This window comes from Podarcis gaigeae (genome assembly GCF_964106915.1).
Source record: "Podarcis gaigeae genome assembly, chromosome: 9".
Taxonomy (NCBI): domain Eukaryota; kingdom Metazoa; phylum Chordata; class Lepidosauria; order Squamata; family Lacertidae; genus Podarcis; species Podarcis gaigeae.
Window position 1 is genome coordinate 78,725,406 of NC_139685.1, and position 16,381 is coordinate 78,741,786.

At 48.0% G+C, this 16,381-nt stretch overlaps 1 protein-coding gene and 2 long non-coding RNA genes across 10 annotated transcripts in view; 1 reads left to right on the forward strand and 2 right to left on the reverse strand.

Moving 5' to 3' along the window:
- LOC310853040 overlaps nt 1–16,381 on the reverse strand; it is a 484,331-nt gene that overhangs the window by 333,949 nt on the left and 134,001 nt on the right. The gene's annotated exons all lie outside the window — the stretch shown is intronic.
- Nucleotides 1–16,381, forward strand: part of DYSF (dysferlin) — a 180,428-nt gene that overhangs the window by 119,000 nt on the left and 45,047 nt on the right. For 4 of the 8 annotated variants that reach the window (XM_083757038.1, XM_083757040.1, XM_083757039.1 and 1 more), the window contains 4 exons: nt 1,388–1,549; nt 3,344–3,509; nt 5,389–5,462; nt 15,105–15,167. In XM_083757038.1, the coding sequence (XP_083613164.1) occupies nt 1,388–1,549; nt 3,344–3,509; nt 5,389–5,462; nt 15,105–15,167 (465 nt within the window). The remainder of the gene's footprint in view (nt 1–1,387; nt 1,550–3,343; nt 3,510–5,388; nt 5,463–15,104; nt 15,168–16,381) is intronic. The other 4 variants (XM_083757042.1, XM_083757044.1, XM_083757043.1 and 1 more) reach the window with 1 other exon arrangement.
- LOC310853044 overlaps nt 1–16,381 on the reverse strand; it is a 182,502-nt gene that overhangs the window by 50,608 nt on the left and 115,513 nt on the right. The window lies entirely within an intron of this gene.

Below are 16,381 nucleotides of genomic sequence, written 5' to 3' on the forward strand. Positions count from 1 at the left end.
GATTGTGTCGCGAGCCAGCAGGATGCAGTGGTGAGAGGGTCAGAGCTGGGTTCCAGTCCCTACTTGGCCATGAAGTTGACTCCATCACTTTGGGCCCTTCACTGCTTCTCAGCCTACCTTGCAGGTTGGTTGTGTTTAGATTAAATGAGTAGAAGGGAGAACCATTCCGCCACCTTGAGATCTTTGGAGAAGATGGTGGGACATGAATGCATTAAATTGATTTGGCCACGTTGAGTTGCCACGTCAAGGAGTTTCTCCTTTTCTCAACGGTTTCCTCTCTCTTCTATGACTGCACACCTTTGGGTGCCATTTCCTTTTTGAGAACAATTTTTATTAGTTTTCAATTACAATAATCCAATCATAGCCTCATTATAGCAATGCCAAATTACAATACAATTACCAATGCCAATCAATGGTACCAAATGATACAATACAGGTGGCCCTCCATGTGCTATAATTGAGAAGGTGAAGGTAAAGGGACCCCTGACCATGAGGTCCAGTCGTGGCCAACTCTGGGGTTGCGGCACTCATCTCGCTTTATTGGCCGAGGGAGCCGGCGTACAGCTTCCGGGTCATGTGTCTGGCATGACTAAGCCGCTTCTGGCGAACCAGAGCAACGCACGGAAATGCCATTTACCTTCCCGCCGGAGCAGTACCTATTTATCTACTTGCACTTTGATGTGCTTTCAAACTGCTAGGTTGGCAGGAGCAGGGACAGAGCAACGGGAACTCACCCCGTTGTGGGGATTTGAACCGCCGACCTTCTGATCGTCAAGTCCTAGGCTCTGTGGTTTAACCCACAGTGCCAGCCGCGTCCCGCTATAATTGATAGTTTGATGATTTACTTTATTTCTGCATTCTAAAATCTTATTCATTTCAATTACACTCCAGTCAAAATAAGACTCCCTTATACAACAACTGCAACTTTAACGACTTCCATTCTTATTGGCATATTACATGATTTACAAATCTATAGGTGAAGCATTCAAACTATATCTTTGTCTTCCTGTGTGTGGCAATTATTCTGTCCGTGATGTTTCTTCCTGTCCTTGTAAAATATTCTGTCTATCTTTCCCAGTTGTTGCTGTTCTCCATCATGCCTTGGGCGGAGCTGGTATCCCATTGTTGTTTCAGAAGTTCTCCATTGCTCTGCCCTGTGTGTCATTGTTTTGCAACTTTAGCAGCAGCAGCTGCAAAAATCGCACTGTCCCAATAAATATTCTGTTTTCGCCATTTTTCTCTCGGCCTGGGAAGGAGAGCGATCTGTCAAGCTTCAAATAACTCAGTAATGAACCTTACCTTGGCAAGCTCACAGGTTCCTTTCATTCCTCCGTTCAGCCAAAGATAAGCGATTCTTCTTCTTTCCTTTTGTCCTTCCCGAATTTAGATATTGGCCTGGGGCCTCCGGAACCTGAAAAGCTACCAGCTGGCCAGCGTGACCTCTCCCAGTCTCCTGGTGGAGTGTGGAGGACAGATGGTTCAGTCGTGCGTCATCAAGAACCTCAAGAAGAACCCCAACTTTGACATCTCTGTCCTCTTCATGGAAGTGGTGAGTGAGAGGCCCCCATTCTGCATGCTCATTGCACCTCTCTCTTGTCATCCTTGGCTGGAGAATCACCTTTGCTCTTTGAATCATACAATCAAAGAGTCGGGAGGGATCCTGAGATCATCTAGTCCAACCCCCCCTCTTCCAGGAGCCGGTTGAAGTTAAATCCTTTGAAGACAGAGGTCCTCTGGCTGGGGCGGGAAGATATGGGATTGAGGGGGCAACTCCCATCTCTTGCGGGGGTGCAATTAGTGCCAGCACCGTCCATTAAGAGTTTGGGTGTAATCTTCGATACCTCCCTCTCTATGGAGGCGCAGATTACAGCTATAACAAAGGCGGCATTTTTATATCTCCGCCAAGCTAAGCAGTTGGCCCCTTATCTCTCTCACCCTGACCTAGCCACTGTGATCCACGCGACGGTCACCTCCAGACTGGATTATTGTAACTCGCTCTACGTGGGACTGCCCTTGAGACTGACCCAGAAACTCCAGCGGGTGCAGAATGCCGCGGCGAGACTCCTTATGGGGTCTTCGCTGTGAGATCACATTCATCCGGTACTATACCAACTGCACTGGCTCCCGGTGGAGTACAGGATCAGGTTTAAGGTGCTGGTTTTAACCTTTAAAGCCCTATACGGCCTAGGACCCTGGTACCTATGGGACCGCCTCTCCTGGTATGCCCCACAGAGAAACCTATGGTCTGCAAATAATAACATCCTCAAGGTCCCAGGCCTCAGAGAGGTTAGGCTGGCCTCAACTAGAGCCAGGGCCTTCTCGGCTGTGGCTCCAATCTGGTGGAACGCTCTCTCACAAGAGACTAGGGCCCTGCGGGACCTGACATCTTTCCGCAGGGCCTGCAAGACAGAGTTGTTCCACCAGGCCTTTGGTCAGGGCGCAGCCTGACTCCCTCCTCTGGCAACCTGCACAGAATTTTGCTTAATCGGTTGCCATCAATTTGATTTGAATTAATTTTTATAATGAAATATTTTTAGAATGTGTGATTATTTGACTGTTTGATTATTTGATTGTTGTTAGCCGCCCTGAGCCCGGCTTCGGCTGGGGAGGGCGGGATATAAATAAAATTATTATTATTATTATTATTATTATTATTATTATTATTATTATTATCTTTATACTATTGCAGATAATTACATTGCACTGCTTGAAGTAATAGGATGCATATTCCTTTTGGAATAAAAATGGTCCAGACCCAGAAATGTGCTTCCAAGCTTTACTAACCAGAACTCCTTCAAAACAGATACAAATCAATCCATGACACATCCAAGCAATTCCAAAAGTCTTACGCTTATCCAAGCATGGGTTCTTTTTCTTCAATATATAAAATAATTACGATCAGAGCAAAAATCAAAGCTCTGTCTCTCCCACAGGTTGCATTAGCCTGCATCTAGCCTAAGGCTATGCCGGTCCTGGGGAGGCTCATTTATATGACCCAGGTAAACTGTATCTGGGAACAAAAGACAAAGGCACCTCCCCTTCAAGATGGCGATTTGCAATTGAATGCCTTGATCATGTAATCTAAAGTTAGACACTCTTGTGTAAGTGAGCAGAGAACAGCAGTAGTTAACTTGTTAGAGCTCAGAGAGCTTCAGAATGCTTCAAGGGAAATTTCCAATGTTAAACCCTTTCAGCAATATACCTAAGGCATTCTCCATTTCAGAGTGCAATTCAACAATTATACTTAACATGTCAAGAAATCCACCCTCCCTCTTTCTCCTCTTCCTCTGCTTCCTCCCTCTCTTTCTTTGTCTTGCTGTGCTAATTCTGCTTCTTGTTTCAGAACTTGCCAAGGGAAGATCTGTACTGTCCCCCCATCATCATCAAAGTGATTGACAACAGGCCCTTTGGCCGGAAGCCGGTGGTGGGCCAGTGCACCATCCGCTCTCTGGAAGCATTTTTCTGCGATCCCTACAAGGAGGAGGTTGTGTTCCCTGAAATGCATGCAGGTATGGCAAGCCGGGGAAGGTCAGGCTGGTATTTGATTCATTATTCACAGAGAGAGACATAGCATGTCATCTCTTGGATAATGGTATTGCTCTGAATAATCTCCTCCCCCCCTTTTGCCCCCCCTTAAGATACAGTGGCTATGCAAGATCTTTTGCTTATTCACTTTCTGTTCTACCGCTTTCACTGTCCTCCGAGCGGGTCGGGTCTGGAGTTCTTTCGAAAGATAACGTGTCAGTCAGCTGTCCTGGCCCTGCTGCTTCCTCCCTTTCTTCTTCCATTATCTCCCAGTTTTGTCCCTCTTATGTCTCAGAGTCATGACCTTCTGCAAACCACCGTTGTAAATCTATACTGTCCTTCTCTTCCCGGGAAGGTGATCTCCACCATTCCTCCTCTGATGTCCAGTCCCTTAAAAAAAATAAAATCATTTTTTCTTTTTCATTCATTACATACATCTCATATCCACAACATTTACTAGCGTTCCTTCCTCCCTCCCCTTCTGGGCTTCCCCCAACTTCCGTTTCTGGTTTCTTTCTCCTTTCACCCACTTTGCTACCTCATAACAGAAAATAATGCTAATAACATATTTATACAGTAACATCAAACCTAAAAACATAAAAATAAAAGTGAATACATCGTACTATTTCTCTATCTTCCACACTTTTCCTGATGCTAATAATGTGAATGTTTATTTAAATCCTTCCATCAAGTCTATAGACTTTCATTGTTTCTGCAAGTATAATATAAATGGTTCCCATTCTTTTTTCAAAGACACTGTTGTCTTTTTCTCTTAATCTGTCTGTCATTTTGGCCAGTTCTGCATAATTCATCAACTTCTCTTGCCATTGTTCTTTAGTTGGTATTTCTCCAGTCTTCCAATTTTGGGCAATCAACATTTTCGCAGCTGTATTGGCATACACATATAAAGCCCTCTTTTCTTTTGGTATATCTTGGCCTAAGATACCTAGTAGAAAGGCTTCAGGTTTTTTTTTTTACAAAAGTTGTTTTCACCATTTTCTTCAACTCATTATACATCATTTCCCAATAAGCTTTTACCTTTTTACAATCCCACCACATATGATGTCCAGTCCCTGACACTCAGTGTTGTCTACACTGACTGGCAGTGGTCCCCCAGGTCCCCCAAGCAGAGGTCTCTCCCAGTCCTACCAAGAGATACTGCCAGGCATTGAACATGGCACCTTCTGCAAGTGCTCTCCCACTGAGCTATGGCCTCTTGGTCTCCCTGGTCCATGGAATACCCACAGATGAAGTCCTCCCACCCAGCAACCTTCTAGTTGTCATCAAGAGGTCTTCTTGAATCCCGGGGCAAGGTTTGGCCTTCTAATGGTCTTTATGGGCTGATGAAAGCTGCCTTTTCCTGGTGGATCCATCCACCACGAACCCTCCTTGTAAATTAAGCAACGTATGGGTGAAGTTCTTGCTGAAGAAGACTTCCAAGGCTGGTTTGATAAATCTACAGAAGACTCACCTGGGTGGCTTTAGAAGAGAATTGGACCAATTCCTGGAGGAGGAGAGGAGAACGGGTGGCTCCTAGCCAGGATGGCTCTTCTCTGCTTCCACAGTCGAAGGCAACAATGCTTCTGAATCCCAGTTGCTGGAAACCAAAGGAGGGGAGAGTTGTTCTTGTGCTCAAATCCTGCTTGTTGGTTTCCCATAACTGGCATCTTGGTTGGCCACTGTGAGGACAAGAGGCTTGGCTAGATGAGCCATAGGCCTGATCCTGCAGGCTCTTCTTATGTTCTTATGTCCTTAAAAGAGTCTCCTGAACTGGGAAAGAGGAGAATGAGCTGCTTGTGATTTGCACACGATTCCAGTCCTGCCTTCCCGCACTCTGCAAATCTCATTTATTTTGTATTTCAGATGACGTGAGCCTCACCCCAAGGGATGACGTCCTCATTGATATTGATGACAAAGAGCCTCTCATTCCAGTCCAGGTAATCGCTCTGTAAGAAAGGGGAAAATTAAGGCTAACCTTTCTGGTTTCTAGCTCAGAATACAAGCTGGAATTGCGAAGGGATGCTTGGATCCAGAGCACCCAAATCACATTTTTCATCAAATGAAAGCAGCAGCAACCCCTAAAACATTGCTAACCGGGAGCAGTGGATGTTGGGGTCCTGTCCCCCTGCTACCCCTCATCTGAGGAGACTTCTGATTCAGGGTGTGGGCATGGCTGGACCCCGATAGAGATGTGTTGGTGTTGCCCACAAGTGAAAACTCTTCTGGGGTGAGTCAAGCTCAGTGAGAGCCCTTGGCTGCCAATCTCCCTCTCTCAGCCTTCCCTACTTCAAAGGGTTGTTGTGTGGATTTTCATGATTTTTAAAATGAAAATTAGGAGGGAAGGACCAGGTATGCTGCCTTGAGCTCATTTGTTGGGGGGCAAATAAGGACTATGAATGCTGATGGACAAATAAGGAGATTCTGGGATTATTGAGGAAAATAACAACAACAACAACAACAACAACAACAACAAATTTTATTTATACCCCACCCTCCCCAGCCAGAGCCGGGATCAGGGTAGCTAACACCAATAAAATCACAGTAAAAACATAATAGGGGGAAAAGAGAGGGGGGACACAAATTTAAAATACATGTTAAAATGCAATTTAAAATGCAGCCTCATTTTAAAGTAGCCCATAGATCAAGACCATAAGGGGAGGGAAACCTAAGGGTCAGACTGAGTCCAAACCAAAGGCCTGGTGGAACAGCTCTGTCTTGCAGGCCCTGTGGAAAGACGTCAAGTCCCGCAGGGCCCTGGTCTCTTGTGACAGAGCATTCCACCACGTCGGGGCCAGTGCTGAAAAGGCCCTGGCCCTAGCTGAGACCAATCTTACCTCCTTGAGGCTCAGGACCTCCAAAGTGTTGTTATTTGTGGACCTTAAGGTCCTCCGCGGGGCATACCAGGAGAGGCGGACCCGTAGGTACGTGGGTCCTAGGCTGCAGGTTAAGTATACACAGCCATAAAATATTGTACATAAAAAACCCCCACAGAGATGTGGGGGGAAGGCATTGGGCCCCTAGAATTAAATGTGAAAGGAAATCCTTTAAGGCATTTCCAGTTGTCAATCTATAAGATTGAGGACTCTGCTGGGCATGTATCCCCTGCCCAGGGTGGTCCGTCAGTTTGGATGCCTTCTCCTGTTCATTCCTCCTCTTGGGCCAAAACTGACCTCCCTGATTCAGGGAGAAGTGAAGATTCAGGGATTTCCCATGAGGGGGCACCCCAAGTCCCCCACCCTCCTATTCCTCTTCCCGAATGATATAGCAGGCTACCATAATGGCTGAGTTCAACTGGGGTTTCAGGCAGGGTCTCTTTCCTATGGAAATGCAGACCTACCTAGAGATGCCAGGAATTGAATTGAGCCAGTGTGGTATAGTGGTTAGAGAGACTAGAACCTGGTTCTAATCAGCAATGGGTGACCTGGAGCCAGTCAGTGTCTTCCTGTGACTCCAGCTTTCTCTTCCATCTGATGCCTTTCCTTAGTCTTTATAATAATAATAAGAATTTATTATTTGTACCCCGCCCATCTGGCTGGGTTTCCCCAGCCACTCTGGGCGGCTTCCAACAAAGATTAAAAATACATTAAAATGTCACACATTAAAAACTTCCCTGAACAGGGCTGCCTTCAGATGTATTCTAAATGTCAGGTGGTTGTTTATCTCTTTGACATCTGGTGGGAGGGCGTTCCACAGGGTGGGTGCCACCACCGAGAAGGCCCTCTGCCTGGTTCCCTGTAGCTTTGCTTCTCACAATGAGGGAACTGCCAGAAGGCCCTCGGCACTGGACCTCAGTGTCTGGGCAGAATGATGGGGGTGGAGATGCTCCTTCAGACCTGGACCACCCTTGTGCTTCACCTGGGCACCCAGAAGGCATTGGTGCCTCTTCTAGTCTGAACAACCTCTAGGTGAGGCCACCTTCCTCCAAGCAAGCCCTGTCCATTCTCCAGAGCATTCTTGCCTGCCTCAAGATATATTTCTCCATTATGAATGGGGACGAGAGGACCACGGAACAACCTCAGATGCTGGATCAGTTAGGAGTAGCTTTGAACACTACTCAGGACAAGATGTTCCTGTCCCAGGACAGTCAGGAAGAGGTCAAGGATCAGGCTCTCCAAGTGCTTCTTGTGGAGTGCAGATACCTCACGCCGTTGTCAGCGTTCCTGGGAACACTCACGTCTTGCCAAGAACCTCCTTTTCATGCCAGTTCTCTCCAAAGGCTCCTCCTTCCCTTTGAGCTGGACACAACATCAGCAACAGGAAGGCCCGTTCCCTTTCTCTCATCACCCCAGTCAGGGACAGCTTGTGTCGGTTCCTTGCCTGTCGTGACCCCAGAGTCCAGCAGCGCTCAAGACAAAGAGTCAGAGAGGCTGCAGAGTCATCTGGCTAAACTTTAGGATGAACCTTCTGCTGGCAAGAACAGCTTGAAAGGCAGTGGACTCTCCTTCCTTGGAGGTTTCTAAGCAGAGGTTGGATGGCCACCTGTCATGGAAGCTTCAGAGGAGATTCCTGCATTGCACGGGGTTGGACTAGATGGCCCTTGGTAACCCCTTCCAATGCTACACTTGTATGATTCTAAGAAGTGAGATGGGATTCCTGACTCTGAGTCTGATGCTTTTGACCAGGAGCCCCCGCTAAATCAAGCGCTGATGGGCATCACATGGAACAAATTCAACGGACCAACATGGGTGTCTTCTACTGGATCCCTAATCTACCTCCTGATGAATAAATAAAATAAATAAATTTTTATTTATACCCCACCCTTCCTGGTTCAGAAAACCGGGCTCAGGGCGGCTAACAACAAATTTAAAACACTTAACTGATGCAACAAAAACAGCATAAAATACAGTATAAAGCGTGAATAACAATAAATTCAGAATTTAAAAATCAATTTAGGGGGGAAATCCATCCAATAAACATTAGATGATCACCAGGGCTAGCTGGCTAAGTTAGTCCTATTTGGGCCAGCGAGGAGACCAGGGGAGAATTAGCTGTGGGGTGTCAGAGCAGGTAATCTTCATAAAAGGGGAGAGGGAGGGAAGAGAAGGGAAATAAAAGATCAGGCTGAATTCAAATTGAAGGCCAGGCGGAATAGCTCTGTCTTATAGGCCCTGCGGAAGGAGGTTAAATCCTGAAGGGCCCTAGTCTCCTGGGACAGAGCATTCCACCAGGTCAGATCAGGCTAAGTTCAGATTGAAAGCCAGGTGGAATAGCTCTGCAGAAGGAGGTTAAATCCTCCAGGGCCCTGGTCTCATGGGATAGAGCATTCCACCAGGTCGGAGCCATCACTGAGAAGGCCCTGGCCCTGGGGGAGGATAGTCTGACTTCCCTAGGACCCGGGACCTCTAAACTATGGTTATTCATGGACATTAAGGTCCTCTGCGGGGCAGACCAGGAGAGGCTGTCCTGATGCAACAGCACAGGGAGTGCACCAGATTGGAGGCTAGTGGGTACAGAAGGTCGGGCACATGGCCTTTAAGAGGCTCCGTTCCTTCAAAAGTGGGGCATGTCATGAGGAAAGTGCCTTGAGAAACGCTACCGCACCCTTTCATAATACTTGAAAAGGATTCCAGGCCTGGTGGGCCATTGGCCTTGTCCAGCAGCCTCTGTTCTTAGGGAGCCTTAGAGAGAGGGGCTGGAAGCAGAGGCTGAAAAGGCCACCTCCAATCCTTCTCAGAGCAGGTTGCTGATCAGGAGCTCTCCATGGTGCTGCCTTGCCCTGTGGGCTCCATCGCCAGGCCAGAGATGGGCATAACCAGTGCCTGGCAGGCTGGCTCAGATGATGCCTTGGGATGCCTCCCATGATTGAGGAAGGTCTGTTGTGTTGAGGGGCCCACTCTGAAGAACGTGTTGATGTGAGGGTTCTTGGATGGCCAGCAAGTGCACAGCAACATGACTCAGGAAGTAGAGAAGAAAATGACCAGGTCAAAGGCAGAGTTGGGAAATAAGGAAGAAAGAGGGTGAGATGACAGAGGCAGCCCTGAGATACCCCAGACCTGGACCTTTGGGGCTTCAAAGACCAGCACTTCAAACAAACAAACGCATCCAGGTTTTGTGATGTCATGTGGATGAAGGGCTTTACTTCTGGGGCAAATCCTGGTCTCTCCTGGACCAGATCAGTTCCATCTGGTGGATGGGAAGAGAGTCATTCAAGCTGAGCTCTGCCTAAGCACTTCTCCACACGCAGTGCCATATCCTGGCACATGGAAGCTGCCAACGTGGCCTTTATTACGTGGAAATTGCTTATGACTTCATCCCTGTCCATTGGTGGGGAAACAAACAATCCCTGCTCCCCTCCTTCAGCAGCCCTTTCATCAGGCAGCCAGAAAGGTGTGTGTGTGTGTGTGTGTGTGTGTGTGTGTGTGTGCAGCTGACGCCCTTTTACTTAGAAGGGGAGGGGTCCCCTCTCGCATTCCTCTGGGCTTCTGCCCGGTATTATAGCTGAGAAGATGGTGATTGACTGGGGTCTGGCAAGCCTCTTGGGACTCCACTGTGGCTTCCTTTGAAGTGGCATCTCCCCCCTCTCCCCAGTCTCCGTTAAGAGTACCATAACCTACGAGGCTTAAGTGGAGGCTGATCAGATCCTTCTGCGGAAAGTTGCAACCCAGTTCTCTTTCCAACAGGCAGTTCTGACGCATCTCCTTTGAACTTCAGAAGATTCAGGAGATGAGAAAGGAAGGACTTAGAATTGTAGGGTTGGGAGGGGCCCCAAGGGTCCTCTAGTCCAACCCCCTGCAATGCAGGATCACAGCTGAAGAATCCCTGTTGGTGTGGCCACCTCTGCTTTGAAACCTCCAACGAAGGAGAGCCCACCACCTTGTGAAGGAGACTGTTCCGCTGCCAGGTGGCTCTCGTCTTCAGAAAGGGCTTCTTAAAATTTAGTTGCCATTTCCTTTCCGGCAATTGGAATCCTCAGTGTGTGGTGCAACCATGAGATTTGCTTCCAGGAGAGTCTGTGATGGTCACCAACTTGGATGGCTTTCAAAGATGATCACGTTAATGGAGGATGAGGCTATGCTGTTGCAATGGGACCCTGTTGGTGGGCTTCCATAGGGCAGCTGGTTGGCCACTGGGAGAACAGAAGGCTGGGCCAGGTGGACTTCAATCTGAGGCTGTTCTTGTGTTGCTCACTTTGTCTCAGGGCAGAGGTTTAGACAGACCTCAGGTGGTGTTTTGGGTTGCTTTCAGGGTTATAGGTGCTGCAGCGTTCTGTTTTGGGCCCGTTGTCATTCAACGTCTTTATAAACGACTTGGGTGAAGGAATTGAGGGGATGCTTATCAAACTGGCAGATGACACCAAACTGGGAGGGGTAGTTAGTGGCACAGAAGACAGAATCAGGATTCAAAATGACCTTAACAGATTGGAGAACTGGGCACAAGATAATAAAATAAATTTCAATAGGGACAAATGTCAGGCTGTACACTTAGGCAGGAAGAACCCGGAGGCAGGTAGGGAAGGGCAGGAAGCCGGGGACAGGGTCCACCAGGACACACCTGGGCAGGATGGGGATCCCCACAGAAGCTGGCACCTGATTATTGCATCTGATTCGCACCCCCTCAATATTGTGCCCCCGGGGCCATGGCCCTTGCATGCTATGATCCTGGGTGGGAGGGCTCTGGTGCCCTGCCAGAGCCCTTGTGTCTTGTTCCCAAAGCCTGGCACTTCACTTACTTGGCTTTGGGAAGGTGACTCAAGGGTTGTTGGCCCTCTCACAGGGCACCATATTACCCAGGTCTGCCCCTGCATCATCATCATCATCATCACCACCATCATCATTTTATTTATATCCCGCCCTCCCCAGACGAAGCCGGGCTCAGAGTGGCTAACAACAATAAAAGTAACACAGCATTTTAAAATCAATTCAAAATCAAATTAATGGCAACCATTGGGCTAGAGTTTTGTGAGGATTGCCAAAGGAGGGGGTCAGACTGTGCCTTGGCCAAAGGCCTGGTGGAACAGCTCTGTCTTGCAGGCCCTGTGGAAAGATGTCAAGTCCTACAGGGCCCTAGTCTCTTGTAACAGAGCATTCCACCGGATCAGGGCCACAACTGAAAAGCCCTGGCTCTGGTTGAGTTCAGTCTGACCTCTCTGTGGGCCTGGGACCTCCAGGATGTTTTTGTTTGAAGACCATAAGGTCCTCCGTGGGACATACTAGGAGAGGCGGTCCCGTAGGTACGAGGCTCCTAGGCCGTATAGGGCTTTAAAGGTTAAAGTCTTTAAAGCCCCATATATAGCTTTGGCACAGATTTGGCATTTCTGTGTCTGTCGTCAGGGTGGCATTCCGCCTCCAGGATGTTTGCTGCTGCTCCTGCCATTGCTCCACCCAGCCGCCTGTCCTTAAGCCTGCTCCCAATTAAATTTATTTGGAGCTGCCGGAGGGGCTCTCTGCTTGCTTGCTGCCAAAGGCCCTGGCCTTCTGCTGCTGCTTAAATTGCCAAAGATTTATCCCGCTTAGATGTGGCGCAGAGTCAGGGGCAAACAGGGACTTGGGTTTGCCACACTCTGTCGCCACCGGCACCGCAAGATACATGTGCAGCCCCCTCTCCCCACCAGGCGATCGTTTGCCAGGAGACGGAGAGGGAAGATGGGATGGGAGAGAGTTCACAGCTTAGGTAGGAGAAGCGCTGAGAGTTTCCTTGCAAATAAAATGAGAAGCTCGTGTCAGGGATTCCAGAGTTGAGATGCAACTGGGAGCACCAAACCTCCGGTGAACGGGCCTCTCTGGCACCTACAAAAAACTGCCCTGGTGATGGGCACTGGGATGGTGCGTGGGTCTGGAGGAATTTTTTCCCTTCTGCCCATCTCTCTCTCAAATCATCTCATGGGCTTCTGAGTTTTTGGGGGTTCTGGGTGAGGCGGTAAAATCATATCCTCCAACATTTCTCTTATGAAAATAGGAACGCCAAGGGCTTCTTTTCAGCTGGAACTCAGTTCCAGCACCTCTCAGGAGGACGTCAGTACCAATATCAGAGAACAAAGGAGGTGTTCATGGTGAGTTCTGGCACCTATTTTTCTAGAAAAATAGCACTGTGGATAGCCTATTCCACAACAACAACAACAACAACAACAACCTTATTATTTATACCCCGTCCATCTGACTGACTTGCCCCAGGCACTCTGGGCGGCTTCCAACATATAGAAAAACATAACAGAACATTTAAAAAACTTTCCTATACAGGACCCTCTTCAGATGGCTCTTGGGTCAGATAACTCAGCTCCCTCCAACATTTCTCTGGTGAAAACAGGGACGTCCTGAGGAAAAGCAGGACATTCCAGGATGAAATCAGAAACTGGTCCAGCTTCTGGAAATCCAGGACTGTCCCTGGAAAATAGGAACATTTGGGGGTTCTGTAAGATGCACCTTTGTATTTAGGCACTTTTGTACTTAAGCGAATTGGTTGTTTGTGTCTTCGACTCTTTTATATGAAAGTCGCCTTGAGATGGTGGTTTAGAAAGCGATTCATAATTCGGTGTTAATAATGATCATTTCATATTTCTGCAAGGCAATTGTCGAATCATTGGGGACTGTTGCCCTCTTTTGCTCGACTGCTCTAATATGGCACACCCCTCCTATAGCATAATATGATTATGGTTGCGATTTGCAATGTGACTATCATAATCTCTCTGTGCTATCAATGTATGCAGCCCTTTGTCGAGTAAGGGAAGAGTCTAAATTTTAACAGTGAAGAGAGACAACAGGAGGAAAGCCAGGGATGGAAGATCTCCAAGTTTCACCATTTTCATAGGGCTTGCTCAGGAGCACTTCCCAGTGGGCTGTGTCCTTGATCTTGCAGCAATTCTGTGAGATCGGCTACAGACATACCCATTTTTCAGATTGAGGAACTGAGGCTGAGAGGTGGAGTTCGGATTTTAATCCCAGTCTGCTTTTGCCTGATTAACTCTGGAAGCTTGTTGTGCTCTTTGCATTGATTAACCTCGGTTATCCACATCTCTGCAACATGAAAGTTATTGCTTACCTAAAGTTTCCATGGGTTGTGTGTATTTGAGCATCATTAGATGCAATGAGGATGCATTGAGATGCAATTTCCTATGACTACGAAATTCGGGGTGTATGGTAGCCCTGAACTAGAGAATGTGGGAACAGGAACAAAGATATTGGCTATTTCTTTGCTCCTGTTCCCACCTTTTCCCACATTCTCTAGTTCAGGGTTGCCACACACCCTGAATTTCCCAGTCATAGCTGGTATTTGGCCCTTGCAAGCAGGCGTTCAGGCTGTTGTTCTCCTTATTTAGGATCTTGTGCTTCTGATGCCCAAAATGACCCCCCCAAAAAACCTAGCTTATAATGAATAAACAAAGGGGTGAGGAGCATTGAAACACACTGTGGCATAGAGTGCTAGACTAGAACCTGGGAGACCACGGTTTGGATACCTCTTGGGTACAATCACTGTCTCTCAGCCTGACCTACCTCCCAGGGTTGTTGTGGAGATTAAATGAGAGGAAGAATAATGTATGCTGCCTTGCACTACTTGGAGAAAAAGGTGGAATATAAATGCGAACGAACGAACGAACGAACGAACGAACGAACGAACAAACAAACAAACAAACAAACAAACAAACAAACAAACAGAAAACAGCACTTTGAAAGCAACACCATGAAATGCTTTAAAGGTATAAAATCTGCAGGCCCAAATGAAAACAGAGACCTCAGAGGCCCTCTTGCCTCCTTGCCTTTTTGGATGTTCAAATTAGTTCTCCCACCACCCACTGGCCTGGTTCGCAAGACAGAGCCACAGTATCTCAGGACTATGTGAAGGCGCTGCCTCCCATAGAAGATCCTGGCCCCCTTTGCTCCCCCCCCCAGCTTTTTAGCTCAGGGCAAGACAATGGCTAAGCCAAGGCTCGATATCTAAAGTTCAGGATAGATACAAGAAAGTGCTCCTTCCTGCAGTCTGCAGTTAATCTATGGAACTCACTTCCCCAGGAAGCCCCAACCTCAATGACTTTAACAGAGGACGGGGCAAATCCATGGAGGAGGAGAGGGCTATTGATGGCTCTGCTCTGGCTCTATGGTTTCTGCATCCCAGTTTCTGGGAGGGTGTTGGGATGGGGAGAGTTGCTGCTCTTGTGCCTGAGTCCTTCACCAGATTGGCCATTGGCCTGATTCAGCAGCTCTCTGTATGTCATCATGATCCCTGGGACGGTTCTTCAGGCTTCTGTTCCCTAACCATGTGCTGTAGCCCAACAGCCAAGGGTCTTGGCTAAGCAGGAGTGTTAGTGGTGAAGCCCAGGAGGAGCCAAGCAGGTGCCATCATCTCCTCCACAGCCAGGCATTCCTGAGAAACCATGGCTTGGCGAAACATTATGTGCAAAGGCAGCTGCTGTATCCACAAAACCAGTCAGCATGGATTTTTTCCCCCCTCACACCTTGTTTGTCCTTCAGTTATTGGAGATCCAGTTATTTGGACTCGAGGTCTTTCCCATGTGCTCGTTTGGATAAGGGAGGTTGTATTTCTATGCCTTGTTTGTGTTTTTACAAAAGCCAACCCTTGCTCCTGCCATTGTGTGTTGGATTTGTGCTTGTCTAACTCCGCCACTAATCAAAGCTTTTAATTTGTAGCCTGAGGATGGCATGACCAGCTCAGCTTTCATTAACACGCAAACTTCCCGGGCCGACCTCCATGTATGTATGGCTTCATTTCTCACCTAATTACTGGGTTCGGCGGCTTTATGCTTTATTTTGCAAACCTGGGGTTTTCTTTCCTTTCTCTTTAAATGGCGTGTGGTAGGTGGTGGAAACAGCCACAAATTGGAGGCTGGGAGTGTCGGATTGACGTTTTCTCAGGTTACACAGAAAGATGAGAAAACCCCAGCCTTCTATTTATGCCTGCAAAATTTGTCCTGATATTAAAGGAAAAATAGAAAATTGGAACCGCAAAATTGGGTTATTTGGTTGAGGCAAAGCCCAGGATTCCTTGCTGGGTGGAAGTTATTGGGTCATGAAGTTGGAATAGCTGGATGCCTTGACGTGGCCTCAGGGACTCCCTTTCCTTCCACACATCTCTCAAGTGATTTGGGGGGATTTGAGGATTGGTGGGTGCTCAGAACTTGGGAGTGCATGAAGAACATAGAAATTGTTCCTGTGTAGACCCCAGCCGCTGTATCTGCAAGGCCTGGAGGTCGAGAGTCTGAAAAACCCACCATCTGGGAGGCTTCACTCAAGAGTGCGGAGTGACCATAAAACAAGAACCAGTTTAGGAGGACCCTAACTGAATGCTAGGGGACGCGGGTGGCGCTGTGAGTTAAACCACAGAGCCTAGGACTTGCTGATCAGAAGTTCGGCAGTTCGAATCCCCACCACAAGGTGAGCTCCCGTTGCTCGGTCCCTGCTCCTGCCAACCTAGTAGTTCGAAAACACGTCATGTACAAGTAGATAAATAGGTACCGCTCTGGTGGGAAGGTAAACGGTGTTTCCATGTGCTGCTCTGTTTCGCAAGAAGCGGCTTAATCCTGCTGGCCACATGACCTGGAAGCTGTACACCGGCTCCCTCGGCCAATAAAGTGAGATGAGTGCCACAACCCCAGAGTCGACCACGACTGGCCCTAATGGTCAGGGCTCCCTTTACCTTTGTTGTTGTTTAGTCATTTAGTCGTGTCCGACTCTTTGTGACCCCCTGGACCAGAGCACGCCAGGTACCTCTGTCCTCCACTGCCTCCCGCAGTTTGGTCAAACTCATGCTGGTAACCTCGAAAACACTATCCAACCATCTTGTCCTCTGTCGCCCCCTTCTCCTTATGCCCTCCATCTTTCCCAACATCAGGGTCTTTTCCAGGGAGTCTTCTCTTCTCATGAGGTGGCCAAAGTACTTAGGCAAACTAAGGCCCGGGGGCCGGATG